Below are 19,604 nucleotides of genomic sequence, written 5' to 3'. Positions count from 1 at the left end.
CGTGGTTAAACGGAAATTACCCTTTTCTCACAGATATATTATGTCTCATACAAACACAGGCAATGACACAGATGCAGTATAGTTATAATAGCTTTTTATTTAACATAACTGCAATTTGCGGTAAGTTGCATGGACTGCAATGATTAGGATAATGAATATAGCAAGTAACAGTATTGTGAAGAAGAGAGTCATTGTTATGAAGACCCCCACCATTTTGCAATACATGAAAGAGATATTTAAGATGGAATATGCCCTATTACCCTAATGTGAATGGCCTAACCTCCTACCTAAAGGAGAGCTGGGTTTGCTAAACCTAATCTGCCAAAGTCGTGTCCACGAGAGGAGCCCCCAACCCTCGTTACCTTGGAATGAGGTCTCTATCTCAGACTCCGTAGGGACACGAAGACTGGGTCAGCATCTTGACGACTGCAGCATCGGTATCAGCGATGGTGGCGATGCCCTCTGGTCGGAATCCCTCTGATTATCTGTCTAAAGTGTGATGTATTTATACAGATCTACAAGGTCCCCTGACATAGGTGTATTCCAAAACAATAGATAACAGGCATGCTTGGGACGGCAATTAATATCAACAATCCCTCGAAAGTATAGAGAGGGAAAATCCCTAAGTGTGAACACCTACTGTTTGTTTGTCTTTGGTGAAAAGGGAAAAGACTAGCAGACCTCCGAAGACATGAGGTCACCTCTGCTAAGGCTTGTGCAGCCCTGCTGGAGGTTCAAAGGGGTATACACAAATTATAGGACTCTCTGGATAAGACCACCCTTAAGTCCGATCATCATCTTCTACACAGAAAAGGTGACAAATCTGGCAGGTTACTGGTCCTGATTCTCCAGCGTGAGGAGGAAATTCCTCCCATTCTGGGCATACGCAATGTACATGGGGAGCTACAGACCAATAGGCAGGCTGTCCGGGCCACTTTCCTTGACCACTTCAAGGTGGTGTATAAGGCGGGCCCGATAAGCCTTGAGGGGGCGATAGATAGGTTCCTGGCAGGACTCTTTAGGACTCTGACAAGGTCAAGTACAAGAATTGGATGTGAACATTACCATTGAGAAGCTAAGTACCGCTATTAAGGCCCTTAATAGATCCAAAGCACAGGAGGGGACAGTTTCCCCGTAGAATTTTATCAAACCTATAGCACTCTTTTGAGAGAAGCGCTACTGGAGGGCTTTTCAGAGGCGAAAGAAACGTGACTATTCCGAGGGTCCCCATGAAAGGGCACTGTTTGCCTCATGTTAAAGCCTGGCAATGATCGGGTGGGCCCATCTTCCTATAGACCCCCGACTATGCTCAACTCAGACCTTAAGATATTAGGCAAACTACTGGCGTCTCGGGTGCAGGGGGCAATCCCAAACTTAATACATAAAGACCAATGAAAAGGCATTACATATGGAAGAGAGGAATTACTTGCTGGCCGTCTTACAAGGCATGGGATTTGGGCCTCAATACTGTGCTTGGGTGAGGCTATTATACACTAAGCCCTCTATTTGTGTCAGGGTGGGATGTGATCTCTCAGAGCCAATGCAGGTTGGTAGGGGTACCAAGCAGGGCTGCTCCTAGCACTCCTCCTCTTTGCCATCACAATCGGGCCTCTTGCACTATTGTTGCGCAGAGAAATGGAGCACTGGGGAATCACAAGGGGCAATATCACACACAGTGTCTCTGTATGCGGACGTTGCATTAGTATATGTCTGGTCCCCAGTCGAATCAGTTCTGCTTCTAATGCAATTGCTGAAGGACTTTGGAGATGTCTCTGGACTAAAAGTAAACACTTGTAAGGCACTCTTTTTCTCCCTGGGGGAGCTTGTTGGGAACCCCTGGATATGCTGCCTGCTGTGGGTCTGGAAGTTTCAAGTACTTGGGCATATGGGTAACACACGCCGAAGCAGGACACAAGCTTTGAAATGTGGATAGGGTAGTACATGGGCTGGAGAACTCAACTGCATTTTGGAATAGTCTTCCTTTCTCAGTGATGGGTCGAACAGCCACTGCAAAAACAGTCTTCCTGCTGCATTGCCTCTACCTCGTCCAAAACTCACTCTTCCCCCTAGAGACGAGGTTCTTTAAAAAGCTGGATAGCCTGTTGATTTCCTTAGTGTGGGCAGGCAGGCGCAGCAGAGTGGCACTAGCAGTACTTAAAATAGATATGGTGGATGGGGAGGGGTTAGCTATTCCTGACATACAGCTTCAATACTATGCAGTTCATCTACAACACGCTGTCTGTTGGTGGGCAGAGCTAGACAACGGCGATAAACGGTTGCTGGGAACACTGGCAGAGGGTGACACCCTAGCATGGATACTAATGCGAGGTGGGTACATCCTGTGCCATACCTAGCGGCAACCACTGGCACTATCTGGGAACGTTTGGTCCACAAGGTTTTCTGCAGACCTCCCTACAGCAGGGACTTGCACATATGGAACACTGCACCCTTTCAAGTTTTAGACTTGGTTATAACCATGGACCGTTGGAGGGTAGGGGGCTGTCAAGTGGTAGGGGACCTGTATCATTAGACCTTTATCACTTTTCAGGACGCCCAGTACTTCTTTGGGGTTGGGCTCCGGTCAGTTCCTCCAGTATGCTAAATTAGAGTGTGTGGCTAGAGAGCTATGGACTGAACTACCTGCGACTCCACTTTCCTTGGAGGTGCTGGAAGTAATCATACAATGTGGGGAAAGGTGTCACCTAATTATGTTGTTGTACAAGGCCCCAAGGGAAGATATGTGACAAATTATATTGCTGGAAACGGGAATTGGTGGAACCCATAGCTGACACTTACTGGATGTGTGCGTCTGCCTTAGTACGCACAGTATCATGGAACCACAGGTTTAAATTGCTCCATTTCCACTTCCTACATCACACTTAGATTACACCTTACAGGTTAAACAGAAGTGATGCCACCAAGGGAGCTAAATGCAGATGATGTGGGGTACAGGATACTACCTTCTTACACCTTGCACAGGAATATGTCAGTATCCAGGGGTTTTGGTCCCAGGTGGTGCCGCATATTGAGGGGACTACCAATTCCTTTGACACCTTTTGTTTGTTTATTGGGAGCCCTGTCCAAGCCCAGAAGTAGGAAATTCCCATATAAGCCTGCTAAGCTAACTCTTGTTCTAGGCAAGCATTGGGTGGCCATCCACTGGATGGGAATGGGAACCCCACAAGTCCATAGATGGTTAGAGGACTTGCTAGAGAGGGGGTCAGAGGAACAGCATCTGAGACTGACCCGATATAATGACAGAGTGGCTGAGGAGATAGAGCTCTGGGCACAATTGTTAGCATATTTTAAATGGGATGGAAATATGACTGCTGTGAACAATTCAGATGCGGCAGAGTGATTGTATGCAGCGTGGATGTTATAAGTAACTATGTGACAACCAGGCATGATACTGTGATATACGTTCATTGGTATGCCGCTCAATGTCTTGGTTCCCTTACAGACCCACTCCTTCTGATTCATGTTCTAATCAATCAAATGTCATTATGTAGGTATTTATGTATGGAGCCGTCACTGATATATATACACATACCAAAGAAGAAATATTGTGCTTCTGTCAGCCCGCACTGAATGTTTTGTTATAGGATTAAAATAAAATCTATAATATACAGTAAAAAAAAAAAGTAATACATTGCAGTGTGGTGTAGACCAGTGTACACCGTATGCCGCAATCTGCTATAACAAGAAGAGTGGTGTTTGTTTGGCTGACTGATTGGCAGTGTAACGCTACACCTTGTGCATTTAACTTAAAAGGGAAGGCAACGATGCACGAGTTAAAGTCCCAGCCAAGTGATCTAAGTGAGTGGTGGGGAAGTTTGAATGCAACCTCTGATGTGTTTCAAGGGAAGATGACACACCGCTGCAGTGTCACAAAAATACTGACAGCAGGGAATGATGGCGTGCGTTCCACAAACAGACTCCAGCACGACAAAGGTCAGGCATCACACATGGAGTGCAGCAGAGACAAGGGGACTATGACATTGTTCAATTACAGATTGTGTGGTACACGTGTGCATACTGACTGTTTGAACGGGTGTAGCCTAAAGAAGTAGGAGGCCTTTATGAAACACTCTCCAAAAGAATACAGTGGGTGATTACTATTGCCAAGACCTATTATTCCTATGCTTTGCATCCTAATACAAGGTACACTGGGATCAGTATATTTATAAAACATACTCCAAAAGTGTCTATGAAAAACGTTTCACTTTATTAAATTTCTTTACAGTTAAGTATTCAGCCCCCTGAACTGGTGATTCATCTTATTTGTGGGTTTCACAAAAGTAATGTAAATGTGACGCACACCTGGAATAACAGAATTTGATATATTTCACATCTGTGCGATTGTGTACTCTCAGTACATATGCAGAATATTTCATCCCCATCTTTCCTCGTGCCCTATCCTGGTGAACATGGATTAAGTTAGACAAGTGAAAACAACTTGTTTTGACTTACATAGACATATGCGGAACAAATCTAAGTGCAGAATGGAAACTTGCACTTTTGATACTTGTAGGAAAACGCCTCTTTTGACGCTGTAACCCCCCCACTTTTTGCCTGGTTTGTGTTGCAATTTTGGCTGAAAGCGCACTGGGTCCCTGCTAAACAGGTCCTAAGTGCCACATCTCTTTCCCCCAAAACTGCACAGTTGTTTTTTCCAATTAACAAACCTTTAGTTGCCCCTGTAAGTCCCTGGTAAATGGTACCCCTGGTGCCTAGGGCATGGGGTACTAAAGAAAGGTCCCTGAGGACTGCAGCACAGATTGTGCCACCCTCAGGGACCCTCTCATTAATTGCACACAGTGCTACCTTTGCAGGCTGTGTGTCTTGGTGCAGACCTAAAATGTAAACACGACATGGCACACAACCTGTGTGCTCTGTCCCCTGTACGTTGGAGGCAATATATTTAAGTCACCTCTCTGGCAGGCCTTCGGGCCCTAGAGGAAGGGTGCGTTTTATTACATGTGGGGGCATACCTGCATGTGCAAATATGCCCCTGCTATGTCTCTGTCCATTCTCAGACATACTAAGTGAACAGTGCAGCCATTTTAAGTACCTGTGCTGGACACGGGTCATTGCAAGTTCCCCAGCTACATCATGGTTTCATTGACAATAGGGGTGCTTGTTATCAAACATCTCGTATTGATAAACCCTCATTGAATCCAGCGATGGATTTATTAATACACACACTCAGAGGGCACCTTAACGGTGCATCCTTAAAACTTACCAACTCCTAGAGTGGGCACTGACTGGTCAGGTCCAGTACACCCACTTTAGACAGAGTTCTGGCCCCATGAGGTGAGAGGCAATGCTTTCGAGGGCTCAGAACAAAGGCCTGCTCTGGGCAGAGGTCTGACCTCCTTTCCCAGGTAGGATGGACATTCCAGGGTGGGGAGCGTCAAAGGCCTTGCTGCCTTTGAAATGCAACCCAGGCCTCCCCAAATGGTGGAAGAGGCCGACCCCAAGTTCCTGACCCCAGTTTTGGCGGGTGACTAGCAGGAAAATTAGGTAAATTAGGAGGATTGCCCACTCCATGCCAGTCCCAACCCAAGGGTGGACGAGGTGAAGTGGACACTACCTTTGAAATTTCACCATCTTGTGTGGGAGGAATTAGGCCAATAGGTTTGGGGCTATGGCCATCTCCCAAAGGAAGTGGTCATGGCAAGGGTGTAGTCAACCTAAAAGTGAGTAGCCCATTGGCTACCACCTGGCATTCCCTGTAACACCCCTAAATTCAGTATTTAGGTGGCACCCCTGAATCCTAGTATCAGATTCCTGTCGACCTAAGAAGAGCCGGACAAAACAGAAGTCGCCCAGCAGAGAAGACTTGAAGACACCAACAGACTTGGCCCCAGCCCTACAGGCCTGTCTGCAACCTTCAAAGAAACCTGTGCCCAGAAGATAACTGTCTTGCAGCCCAGCAACACCCAAAGCCTTGGGAGGACTGCTTGCCTTCAATAAAGAACAAGAACTCCTGTGGACAGCGGACTTGTCCAAAAGAAACATCCCCAAAGAAGAAAGAAGTCTGCCTGAGGAACTGCAAAAATGCTGTCCAGAAACACATCTGCACCTGACGCCCATGGCCCGAGTCCAAGTGGCCCACCAGTCCATTGAAGGTTCCCCAGCACTTCTGACCCAGAGTCTATCGTGGGCTGACTCCTGCCAGACACCACAGCACGCCCGCAGGCTAAATCTTGCTGTGATCTGCCTGGTGAGTGGTTTCTGGAACCAAAAGACACATCTGCATCTGGAGCAACTGTGCCTTGGGGATCTGGAACGTTGCTGTCCCTACGACCCCTGCCATCTTAACTTACCTGGTCAGCTGTGGGTTGACCTCTCCAAGCCCCCTGGCCAAAGCCTGCAGCCCGCTGCTCAAAGTGATCTCCTGCATTGACTAACAATGGGAGCCCAACACTTTGCTGGCACTCTGCACCCGGCCAACCCTGTGCCATTGAGGGTGTAACGTTGGTGCTGCCTTGTCCTTGGCTCAACCCCAGGAGATCCACCCCTGACCACACTCTACTCACCTGTAAGCAGTGATGCAGCAGATACCCCCTGTCTCCATTGGATAGCATTGGGCTCCCAATGCTGTGTTGGCACACTGCACCTGACCGCCCCTGTGCCGCTGAGGGTGTATGTTTGGTGATGCCTTGTGACCCCCACCCCGTTGCTTGCCCCAACCCCCGGAGACCAACCTCTGACACTGCATGTACTTAACTGGGAGAAGCAAATCCTCTGTCTCCCCAGTCTCCACTGACTAACATTGGGCACAGACTCCGACCTTGGCACCCAGCCAGCCCCATGTCGCTGTGGGTGCACTCTCTGCCCCAACTTGAACCTTGCACAATATTAGCCTGAAACCCTGAAGACTGGGATTGTAAGTTGTGTACTTACCTGAGAAACTGCATTCTTGTTTTCCCTCCATCTGTTAAGCTTGAAGTCTCTGAAAATTGGAGTAAGTGTTGATTTTTTAAACAAAAAAGTATTTTTTAATTTAAAAATTGCTTACCTTGTAACAATGTTCTTGGGTTCAAACAATACAAAAAAGCAACTGTTACACTCAAATAATAAATCAGAGACCAATTTAGAAAAGTATGTCTCATTTATAGCCTCAGAGTACAACAAAAGCTTAACATGATTCCCTGATAAGCCGAGCTGCTCGCCCACACTACCTAACCTGCGCTCAGAAGAGAACTGTCTTCAAAGCCTTGGGAGAACTGCCTGCCATCAATAAAGAACAAGAACTCCCATGGACAGTGGACCTGTCCAAAAGAAACATCCCCAAAGATTGAAGAAGTCTGCCTGTGGAACCTTGAAACCACCGCCTGGAACCTCCTCTGCACCCGATGCCCACGGCCTGCTTGCAAATGCCCACCAGTCCAGAGAAGGTTCCCCAGTGCTTTTGACCAACAGTCCATTGTGGGCTGACTCCTGCCGGACTCCACAGCAACGCCTGCAGACTAAATTTGAGGGCTCCTCCTGACCACGACCTGCCCGGTAAGCGGTTTCTGATGCCAAAAGACACCCCTGCACCCCGAACCCCTGGGCCTTGGGGATCCAGACAGTTGGTGTTCCTTCAACCCCTGGCATCATAACTTACCTGGGCAGCTGGGGGTTAACCTCTCCCGGCCAGAGCCTTCAGCCCACTGCTCAAGGTGATGTCCTGCATTGACTAACATTGGGAGCCCAACGCTTTGTTGCCACTCTGCACCCAGACGCCCGGGGGCCGCTGAGGGTGTAAGTTTGGTGCTGCCTTGTGTCCTCCCTTGTCTTTGTCTCAACCACAGAACATCCACCCCTGACCCTACTCTACTCACCTGTAAGAAGTGCTGCAGGGGATGCCCTCTGTCTTCACTGGAAAGCATTTGGCACCCGGTACTGTGTTGGCACACTGCACCCAGCCGCTCCTGTGCCACTGAAGGTGTTAAGTTTGATGCTGCTGTGTGCTACACAACCGCCACCCCCACCCCACCCCTCCGGTGCTTGCTTCTACCACCACTGACCAATCTCTGACACCAGCTGTACTTACCTGGGAGCAGCATGTCCTCAATCTCCATTGACTACCACTGGGCACCAACTCCCGCTTCGACCTTAGCACACAGCCGCCCCCGTGCTGCTCTGGGTGCACTCTTGGCATCCACCTGAACCTTGCCCGCTGTTAGCTTAAACCCGGAAGACTGGGCTTACCTGAAAAACTGCATTCTTGTTTTCCTTCCACAGGTTAACACTGAAGACTCTGAAAATTGCACTAAGTGACGATTTTTGAAACACTAAGGTATTTTGTAATTTAAAAACTGCTTACTTTGTAACAAAGTTCTTGGGTTCAAAGCATATTTAATTGCAGAAAGATGGGTGGTAAAAAGAGAATCACCACATGTGCTTCAAGGATGTTAAAAGGTGCAGAGGACAATTACTCTGTTATAGAGAAGAAGAGGCTGGCTGTAAGATGGTGAATTTAGAAAGTCAGATATTTTCTATGAGAAGGAGGTTCACTGTTAGATGTAATTCAGGTCCCACTGCAGAGCCTGCAAATGCCATATGGCATGATTTACCAGCAGGATGCATGAGACCATGGGGCCCAGCAGCCTCAGAGTCAGCCTCACCAAAACCAAGGATAGAGGCCGAAACATCGTTATCATAACCTAAATATCCAGGACTCAATGCTCAGGAGGATAATCCTGAAACTGCACTGTGTCCAGAACACCACCTATGAAAGAGGGAGTCTGAGAAAAAGTCAGATGAGACTTTGGCACTTTTATAGTGAACCCCAGCGAATGCAGAAGGTTCGCCGTAGTCTGCAGGTGGGAAACAACAGCCTGGTTGAGTCTGCCTTAAACCGCCAAACATGCTAATAAGGCAAATGGTAGCATGGTGAACTGCAAGTGCTCGTGGACTACCCTGAACCACAGCGAACGCCTGTGAGCAGGCAGGTTGGGAATGTGAAAATACGCATTCTGTAAGTCCAGCGCTACTAGTCAGTCTTCTTGGTCTAGGGCAGGCAAGACCTGAGCCAAAGTGAGCATCTTGCACTTCTCCTTCTTGAGGAAGAGATTGATGGTCCTTAGGTCTAGAATAGGATGAAGACCTTTTGGGTATCAGAAAGTAGCTTGAATAACAACCATTGCCTACTTCTGATATCAAGAGCCTTTCTATGACTCCCTTGGTGAAGAGATCCATATCTTCCTTTTGGAGTGGGACAAATGATCCTCTGCAAGCCACTGTAATGTTGGCAGTATCGGGGGAGGAAAAGATTGGAAAGGCATGGCATAGCCCTTCCGAATGATCAGCAGCACCCATGCGTCCGATGTAATGGACTTCCACTGGAGGAGATGATGTTCAATTCTCCCTCCAACTGGGTAAGCATGGCCCTGCAGAACCAAACTAAGAGGGCTTTGAGGCTGCCAGGAGCTGGCTGGCAGATGACATCTGGCTTCCAGACCCTCTAGGTCTGAAGACATCACGCCCATGTCCTTGGGTAGCTTGTGCAACATGGTGGCTAGCATAGGGCTGGTGGGGTGGTACACCCCTTCTGTGCCCACAAAAGGGGTGAAGGGCAGACTGTGGACGAGGGGTCACTGACAGGCCCAAAGACTTGGCCGTAGCCTGAGAGTCTTTAAAGCCCTCCAGCGCCAAGTCTTCCTTTTCACAAACAATCGAACCCGTCGAAGGATGTCCAAAAGGACATCCTCCAAAAAGCCAAATGTTCTCAGCCAGGCATGGCGCCTTAAGGCCCAGTGAGTCAGTCGTATCCAGGCCACACCGAATGGTAAACTTCGCTGTGTCCCTCCCAAATTCCACTGCTTGGGAGAGGATGGCCCGGGGCTCCTCCAGGACCTGATGCAGCACTTGTGCAAGCGTACCCTATAAGGTGTGCGAGAAAGCATGAGGTGTTCACCGACCTCTATGCCAGACTAGTGGAAGAAAACAATCTTCTCAAGCTGGTCCAACTTTTTGGATTTTCTGTCCAGGGGGGCCAAAGGGAATGCATCCTGGGAAGGTAAGGCTTGGACTACCAAGCTCTTAGGGGTGGGGCGTTGGCTGAGGAAACTAGGGTCACCTGGTGCAGGGCGAAGGCGGCTGACAATCGTCCAATTTACAGGAGCCCCAGTACTGGGCTTGGACCAAGTTCAAAGTAGGACGTCAGTAAGTGCTTCATTAAAGGGCAGAAGAGGTTTGGAAGTGGATGCCCCAGGTTGAAGCATTTCAGTCAAAACGTTTGTCTCGACAGCCACTGAGGCCAGCTCGAGGTCAATGATCTCCGCTGCCCTATGCACCACCATTTCATAGGAAGCTCCCTCCTCCGTAGCCACAGTGGGGGGAGAGAGCAAGCCAATACCTGGAGAGGTGTCCAGACCACTGGCCTCTCCTAGGTTCTCTTAACAGTCCATAGATCTCTAACTGGAATTCCAAAGGGTCCAGTGACCCCTCCAAATCTTCCATGCTTGGCTGCTGAAAATAAGTCTCACGCAACTATCTGGCACCTTTGGGTGCTGTTTTGACGCTGGAATCTGCATCGTGCGACGCCAGTCCGGCTCTGGATCGTCTGGAATCAGAATCGGACTGGCGTTGTGACGGGTGCCGGAGAAGGTTGCGTGTGTATGACCAGCACCGGTTCCGATTCAGATCCGTGAGACGCCACTGGAGCCGAGGTCGAAGGTGCCGGAGCGGAACCTGATGGGGGCCTCCGCCGACCCTGCAGGGTTCCAAGGCGCTCCAAAGGGGTCGCCCTGCTTAAATACATGACGCATGGCCTCATAAAAGTCTTTCACCTCAGCGGGGGTCACTCCGTCTCTTGGAAATGGAGGGAGGCATGGCGTCGGACCTGGCATTGATTCTGTGAAACCGAGTCTTTAACTCTAATGTTCCAAACTTGTCGCTTAGACTTCTTCTTCTTATGCCTCTTTTCAGAATGCCCCGAGGACCTTGAGTGAGAAGAAGAGGACTTGGAGCTTCCAGAGCGGTCCAGCAACCTTCTCCGTGACCGGGACCTCCTAGGAGTTGCGCCGGATGGGTTTGACTGAAGGGCCACGAGTAGCTTTAAGAACCACTCCCTCAAAGCCTTCGGCGCCATGGCAGTCTGAGCATGACTTTCAGTAGTGGTTGTGCTAAGGACACCATAGGCAGAAAAGGCCAGAGTCCGTAACCGACATGTTGCATTCACAGGTCCCACACGGCTTGGATCCTACCATCCTAAATGTCATCTTGACACACTTTACAAAAAATACTCAACAAAATGTCAAAAAAAGCCTGTCAAAATAATGACACAGGGGTAGCTTTCTCCGGATCTGCGCTGACATGGAAAGAAAAGAACTGATGTCCACTCGCCTGGGCGGTGCCTATATAGGTGACAGCAATGTCACATCGGTGCCAAAGGCACCACACAGAACCGAACGGAGCCACCTGAAGGCGCACGCAAGGGTACTGCTTAAGCAAGTTTTCGGATCCAACCTAACGCCTGGGAAATTCAAAGGTAAGGAATCTGCAGCTAAAAGTCTCTATCAGAAGGAGTAGAATAAAAGCTTTAGATAAGCAACCTCTTACTTGAAAGATTATATTGAATGATGTGAACAGAATTTTGCTGGTCTTTTCACGGTCTATTATTATTATTCATATGTAAAGTTTTGTTTGTTGTAAAAGAGGTAGATGTGTATTGTTTGAATTGTTGATGCATCATGTTCTAAAAGGGCGAACGTAGAGACCTAAGATAGTGAAAGGTCTCTGGGGTTATGGTGGGGACAGCTGGAATTAGTAGAGTTGAATAAGCCCAAATGCACCTTAATTCTACATGTGCCTTCTTTTACAGCAACTTTAGAGGAAGCTCTATGTACTGTTACTGCTTCTGAAATTGCACCTAGTCAGATAAGTTTCTGTGACTAAGTATATCAACAGAAGGACTAGCTACAACTGGGAAGTGCAACTGTATGGATGTCAATCACAATACTATTCACATCCCTCCTCCTTTTATGATGTAATTTAAGAAGCAATATGTACAATGTTTGAATCGTCTTGTTAATCTTAGAGGTGCTAAGGTTATAAATCATTGTTAACAACAGAAGTATCGAATTGTAAGTGCAATCTCAGTCTGAGTTTTGTTCCGAAAAAGGAAAAAAAAAAAACTGGAATAAAAACTAATTTCACATGAATTACAGTACTCACTTAAGAGCCAAAACAAAATGGCAACAGCCTTTGCCAGGCAAAGGTTCAGCATTATTTAAGAACAGATGATGATCATACCAGGATAATCAAAATCTTCTGTCAGCATAATCACAAACGCAGTTGCAAGACAGAAGAAAAAGAATGTATTTTTGGGAAGGGATGGGCATTTGAGGACAAACCTTGTGTGTCTTGTCTGTATGCACCAGACCGGCGGGGCTGTCTGGTAGATCATTTTCCACCAAAGGGGATTTCAGCGTCCCCAAAGCCTCGTCCTTAGAAGAAATAGTAGGGTTGAAATCCTGAAATGAAAGTGGGCATAATAATTTCCTGAACAATCTTATGACTAATGTTCACACTTTTCTGCAGCACAAACATTATTTCTTAACTCATTCAAAAAAGCTAACTGAACTTCAACTGGAGCTTTACCACAACTGCAAAGATATAGCCCAGCTACTTTGCAATTGTGTTTCCAAAAATTGCCAAGTAACAGATGGAAATGTTAGTTACTGCTCCAAAATGAAGCCAGATGTATAAAACGTTTAGGTCAAGAATTACAGCTTACCAGTTTCTAAAAGCTATTTAACAAACGTTTGTAAAATGTAGATCACACAGCAAGGTGTGGTTGTCAGAAATATAAACTACAAGCACTACTAGACTTGTTTTTTTTTATTAATTAAACGCTATCTCAGAAATTGGGTGCTATTTTGTTTAATCACCGAAGCACTAGTTTGCTATTTCAAACAGACATCAAAATGTGTTTAGCTGCTTATCGTCTAATTATAGACTAGTGGGATAACAAATCTGCAAGGAGATATTGTTTGGGGGCACTATGTTTTAAACAACTGTCACTTGTTAATATTCACTATAGAATTAACAAGCGCTGCATCCCTAACCGGTCTCTGAAACCATGGTATCCTCCCATTTCTCCATAACACACGCTTCTAATTGGGCACTTCCGATTCAACCAACTAACTCCCAACTTTCCACATGAAAAACACAGACACATTCCGAATGCCTCTCGGATTCCCATTTCCTTACTCATAAAACAAATGAGCAGCAGTCAAGGACAAAAGATGACTCTAAAGCCCTCAGATATTTTCACAGTTGGGGCAGACCATGTCACTATAGAGTACCTTTCCATCGCCATTTACCAGTCAAGTTTCTACATCAGCTTTGATTCACGGATGTTGCAGCCTGCTCAGTGAAATGCAACATTTCAGAGGTGAAGTGTGGCACAATGGTTAGAGCAGCAGACCCTGATGCAGAGATCTGGCCCGTTACCAGGGTTCGATTCCCGCCTCGGTGGGTCTTGGGCTTAATTCCCTTGGACCAGATAATTCTCGCCTCAGTGCTTAATCTAATTAATGGGTCCCACTCTAACTCTGGGAAATACCTTGCTTAATCTCCACAACGGCCCTGACAGCGCTTGGATGCCTGGCTTCAACCTGTGGGTTGCCCAGGAGTGGGTGTCTCACAGGGAAAAGCCAGGAGGGGTTCCGCAGCGGTATGCGTACAGCGCCTTGATACCCTAACGGGTGAGTAGTGCACTATACAAGTGCCAAGTTTAAGTTTTTAACATCTATAAGTTCCACCACTAGGGGCAGATAAGCCAATAATTAATTATACACAGATGCAGCATTCCCAGACCCTCCCACTTCAATATTCCAACCAGGAACAACTTGCTCTGCAGATCGATATATTCAAATTCAACTACCAAATTGAAAAACACTTGATTTTTCCCTTAAAAGGCTTGATGTTTGGACACGCCCAAATGATACAATAAAATCACATTCATGTGTACACCCTCTCATGCACGCCTTTGTGCTGGTACTCCCAACCACAGCATGTATACTCTAGTATTATTCAACTAGATATACCTGCTCTTATTCGTCTTGGGTGATTTAAAATTCTCTTCCATTAGGATTCCTTAGGTGGGCCTGACATCTGCTCTCACTGTGGCCTAATGCTCTCCAGTGTGTTGAGGGATTTATCAGCACTCTGTAGTAAGAGATACAACATTTGTGAACAATGGATCAGACTGCAGTTTCTTCTGGATAGGTGAACCTAGAAATCCCTTACTAATGTCAACATATTGCCAAAGTTGATGACAGAGATGTGGGTATTTAAACAATTTTATAAGGAACATAACCTAGCCTTCTTAAGTTCCCCCAAAAGTTTAAAACTGGATTTACCCAAGCAATTCACCAACCTGGACAGCCCTATCATTTCTCGCCATTACAGATCTTGCAAATCTTTACGCACCCACAGACTAGTTCCCAGAGAGCTTTACATTTGCGTCCAGTATAGGTGCAATCTTGATCACTCTGAAGGCAGGCAGGATATATAAAGTTCATGAATCTAGTCTGAGTAGAAGGGATCATATATTCTCACAGTACAAAGCGAAACATGTTTGCTAAATTAAGGTTCTGGCTGCAAGTAAATTGGTTCATAATGCAGTTAAATAATGCTCCCTTTGATATGTCCTACATATGGATCAACAATTTGATGCTTTCTTTGGTTCCATCTATCAATGGATCTATAACTCCGAATAGGTGACTTGCCGGCAAAAGTCACCCAGAGACCTTTAAAATAAATTGAAGAAAAGGTGGAACACTGCAAGTCTATGGCCAATCCAGCATAATAAACAATGTTGTTTCCCAGGGTTTTTCAGCATAACGGTGTAATAATTCTCAACACACAGTCACATTTTTAGCCAAGTATTATTTGGACCCATACATACTGAGTAAGCCCATGGTCTCCAGCACACAGTGCTCACCTTGGCTCCAAACACAAAGAGAATTCCAGAGGTTGAGTTCAAGAAGAAATAGTAGCTATGTCGAGAGCATGGAAGACATGTCTGCAGCAGCAATAGGTTAGATCTTATATGAAAACAACATAAAAAGTACAAAGAAAGGTTGACACATTGAATCACTCCGGGAAGAAGGATCGGAACCATAGCGCTGCTGACCTTTTCTGTGCTTTCTTCCTAGTTGTCAAAAGAAACAAATGACAGAGGTGAACCCGGGCTGTATAGAAGCCTCAATAATGGTGGGGTGACGTCTATTAAGCTCTCAGGTAACAGTAAAGTATATTACTTTTCTGGAGTATTGAAGATCAAAATAAACATGTTATCACAAAAGTAAACTGTTAGGGTAATACACTGAAAAGCATATTTTAAACTTGAAATCGTACTACTGTCTGGTGAAAAGCCTATAATATATCCTTCTTTCCAAATAATTTGATGGGGTCATACAGGGCTGTCTCAAGCGGAAGCTTACAGTTGTGAGACTGCCCTACAGCATATGGGAATAGGGCAGATTTTCAGGAAGTGGATTAGGCTGCTGTACAGTGATCCAGTGGGTGAGGTCCGTGGTATTTTATCTGCACAGCGGAACATTGAGAAGGGCACTAGACAGGCTTGTCCCCTCTCTTCAATGCTGTTCGGCCTGGCGGTTGAACCTTTGGCAACCAGATTGTCTGAAGTGTAGTATGACAGGGGTATAGTGACTGGTGAGGTTATAAACACGGTTTCATTATAAGCCAACAATAATTCAGTCATGGTGTTATATAGATTTGCAGACAGATGTAGATTGAAGTTCAAGAAGAATAAAACAGTGCTGTTTCCCTTGTCCTCCCTTTCGGGGAAAACATCAGGGGAGTTCCACCAGCTTAGACTAGAAAGGGGGACTGAAACATTTTAGTATTTGGTAGTCTAAATGGCACATAACCCCAAAAAACAGTATCATTATAATATGTGTAGAGTTGTGGAAGGGCTCAAAGGCTCCGTACAGTTTTGGAAAAATCCTTCAGGTATCCACTATGGGCAGAATTCCAGAGGCAAAATGGCCATGCTACCCAGATGCTTGTACACTTTGTGCTATACCTCACTCTGTATTAAAACAATTAGGCAGGTTCCTGATCTCGTTGGTCTGGGCTTGGATAAGAACCAGAGAGTGAATGGAATCGCTCAAAAGGGAGAAAAGAGGGGGTGCCTGATCTTACCAGACCTAGAACTGTACTACCTGGCAACTGAGTTGCAACACTCTTCAAAATGGAGAGAAGAGACAAATAGGGAGAAAAGATTCCTCAGAGGAACGCTAGGGGATGGGGTCATACTGACACTCCATATGAGAGGTGAGTAGAGTACAAGACGAGTGCTGCATGTAATACTCCAAATGGCAAGTATATTGGAAACAGTGGTACACAAAGAGTCCAGTAACCTGTCCCCTTTGCAAGAGACTTATAGATACGGTGGCTGCACCCATTTACTGATATTTCCACGGATTTGTGAATGGCAAGTGGGAGGAAGGAGGATGCCACACTTTGGGAGACCTGCCCCCCTGGCAAGAAAACCATACGTTTGAGGAGGCACAGAAGACATTTTGAGTCAGGGCTGTCCAGTTCTTACAATATGCAGAATTGGTAAGAACTGCTAGGGAAATTTGGTTAGGGATGGGGTGACATGTTGGCTACCCTGACAGCATTGCTGGAATTGGGACAACACTTGTGAAAGGTATCAGGGCGCAGACCTAGACACCCAATGATGGAGGGGGAACGGAAGGTAACATGAACCCCAGGTACAAGATGGGTCTAATAATGCCCGTTTTAAAATAATACATTTTCATTACATGCCTCAAACATACTTACTTAACACCAGTGAAACTTAGCAAGATATATCTGCAGGTGTTCAGTGCCTGCCCTTGGTGCATTTTCTGGGATGCTGTTTCTTCATCTGACCTGGTCTCTGTCTGACCTGGGCTTCTGTCTAGATGCAGTGCAAGTATTATGATCTTGCAAACAATGTAATTGGTGTATAATGTTTGTGAAATATGAAGAAACAATAGAAAATTCATAATTTAAAAATAGAATTTGAAGGGGCCGATCACTAGTATTCTCAGCAGTGGAGGATCATGACCTATTTTCTCTATACGTTATCCTGTTGACTAACTGAGGTGGGCTGAAGAAAATGGGTTCTTGGGATACCTAACAGAGGCAAATAAAACAACAACTACAGGCATACTGCTGAAGCCAATGTCTAATCACTGGTTTGCGCAAACGATCGAACAATTTCTTGAGCATAAACGCCTAGGGTAAATTATTTTGCAAAGAATATACATTTAAGAAGAAGAAAATGCATTCACCTTGTATCGGTCGTAAATTTGTTCTCTTTTTGCTGGGTCATCTGGGTGCAGATTAGAGTCTCTTTTTGCTAGTCGTAGAAGCATTGCCCTTTTCAAATCCATCCCAAGCTTTGAATTTAAATCTTCTTTTGGAGTCTAAAATGTGAAAAAGGATTTTTTAAACAATATTGTAATACACATTTAATTAGTCCATGAATCTCAAGCCACCAGTTCCACCATTTACAAACCTTAAATTTGAGTTGAAGAAAACCTCAACTTTTGCAATCATTGAACAGCTTTAGATGTCATGAAATGATTCTAGCTTTCTTTCTACTGACGGCAAATTTCAGCTTCTGATTGCCGTTCTACAACCTTTCTTCAAAAGCTTGAATAAATACATAGATGTCATGACTGCGCAAATTTTATAATCACTCTCCAATATTCACTTCTGGTTGATTTCAACCATGTTAGACTAACCCTGAATACCAATCCAACTCCAACGTCATCCATTTCATCTATGTCCTACTAAGGGTAAAACTCTTCTACTCCTAACCACATTACTATAAAACAATTAATCGAATGAGCTCACTTAGCCTCTCATTGGGCTGTAGCAAGCCAAAAATATTAAAAACATTAACCTCGTATTCAAACAGAGAAATGGAAAGAGACTACTTATTAAAGATGAAGTCAGCACATCTTTTGAAATGCTAAAAAAAGAAAAAGAACCATAGCTGAGGGTGTAGCTGCAAACCAGTAAAAAATGTTAAAAATAATCAGACAAGTCACTAACGACTATTCAACATCCAACCAAATTATCCACCTTCCTATCAAGTTCATCAGATACTTAATCTGGCAAAACAGTTCTTCACACGCAACTTCCAAAAAGTTGATTTGAATATTTCTAAATTTCCATTGAATATTTCTAGATTTCCATACCTCAGCTGCTGTGCCTGTGATTTTACATTCCCCTGTGCACCACAAAACTAACCAGAATCACAACAACAGCAACTGGCTTCAATGCACAGTGCTGTAATTGGGAAAAAAATGACTCTGTGATTGGGAGTCAAGGTATGGTAAAGGAAAGTGGGTGGAATCACAATTAACGGAGCTTGAAAAGCAGAACCTATACATTTATTTAAAGAACATCTGCTGCAAAGAAACTATCAATGAGGACAAGTGTGAGAGTAAAGCTGTTCTGTCCTAATTGGTCACTAAAGGGCTGCAATTTAAAACATCTTGTAGTGTTAAGACACCTGTTGCACAGATATGTGTGCCCAGCAATAGCTATATTGAGATAATTATAATAGTGGTGAGATAATTCTAGTGGTTAACACCATTCTGAGAGAGTTCTGTGTTTTGTTCAGTCCCAGTTTTGCCTCATAGTAGCATAGAGGGTTAAAGTGCGCCTGCTGCACAGCTCATGCAGATCACAGATTTGTGTTTTATGTGGGTAGGTAAATGGCTAACGGCTATGACACTGAGATTACTTTGTTACTTCCAGTTCATAAGTTGCAATCCTTTTAACATGGCACAGTGAATTATTTGCCGGCATCAAGGAGCGGCACACAAATTGTAAGTCATGGGTTCAGATCCTTATTGTTTTCTAACTCAATCAGTTGTTATTCTAAATTTGAAAGGAAGGATTACTTTGGGAACCAATATAACCTTCTTGGTATAGACAAGCACAATCACTGTGTTACATTTTATAGCCTGACTTTCTGTTTCTCCTGACCGTACATTCTTAACATATAAAGTCTACAAGTATGGATGATATGCGATTCCTACACCTTATAACCCTCTCATAGCTCTCATTGTCTTAGGTAACATTTTCTGTACATTGAGTTACACACTTATATGATTTACTGTCTCTGTCTGATGTAACCCACTCTGACACCCACAGCGAGATGAGTAGCGCTATAAAAACAAAATAAAAAAATAAATAAAAAAAAACACAAAATCACTAAGTGTATTTAGCTCATTATTCTTATAGTGTATGCATGTCTCTCACACAGGGATTTGAACAAAGTCAAAAACCTGCCAATGAGTCATAGTTTCTCTAAAGTACTTGTGAAGTGGTAGGCTCTGTGCCTTTGTTTCCTTCCAGCGCATTGGCATCAAGATGTTAGGCTCCAGATGGCTCCTAGCTGACACCTAACTTCCCTTTAAATCAGGCCTTTGTTTTGGGTCAAGCTGGAAGTGAAAATAAGAAAGCCACCTCACTGCCTGCAGGTTGCTGCTCCAAACAGAATGCAGACAATGTGCAAAAGCGCAACAAAATTACATCCTGGTGTCAGAAAATGACATCAGGACTAA

General features: G+C 45.1%; 1 protein-coding gene across 3 annotated transcripts in view; it reads right to left on the bottom strand.

The window, feature by feature from the left end:
• Window positions 1–19,604, bottom strand: part of MRPL28 (mitochondrial ribosomal protein L28) — a 191,282-nt gene that overhangs the window by 107,772 nt on the left and 63,906 nt on the right. For 2 of the 3 annotated variants that reach the window (XM_069210404.1, XM_069210405.1), the window contains exons 4-5: window positions 17,313–17,447; window positions 12,351–12,470 (exon numbers count right to left, since the gene is read on the bottom strand). In XM_069210404.1, the coding sequence (XP_069066505.1) occupies window positions 12,351–12,470; window positions 17,313–17,447 (255 nt within the window). The remainder of the gene's footprint in view (window positions 1–12,350; window positions 12,471–17,312; window positions 17,448–19,604) is intronic. The other variant, XM_069210406.1, reaches the window with a different exon arrangement.

This window comes from Pleurodeles waltl, chromosome 10 (assembly GCF_031143425.1).
Source record: "Pleurodeles waltl isolate 20211129_DDA chromosome 10, aPleWal1.hap1.20221129, whole genome shotgun sequence".
Lineage (NCBI taxonomy): Eukaryota > Metazoa > Chordata > Amphibia > Caudata > Salamandridae > Pleurodeles > Pleurodeles waltl.
This window is presented reverse-complemented; position numbering and strand designations above follow the sequence as displayed.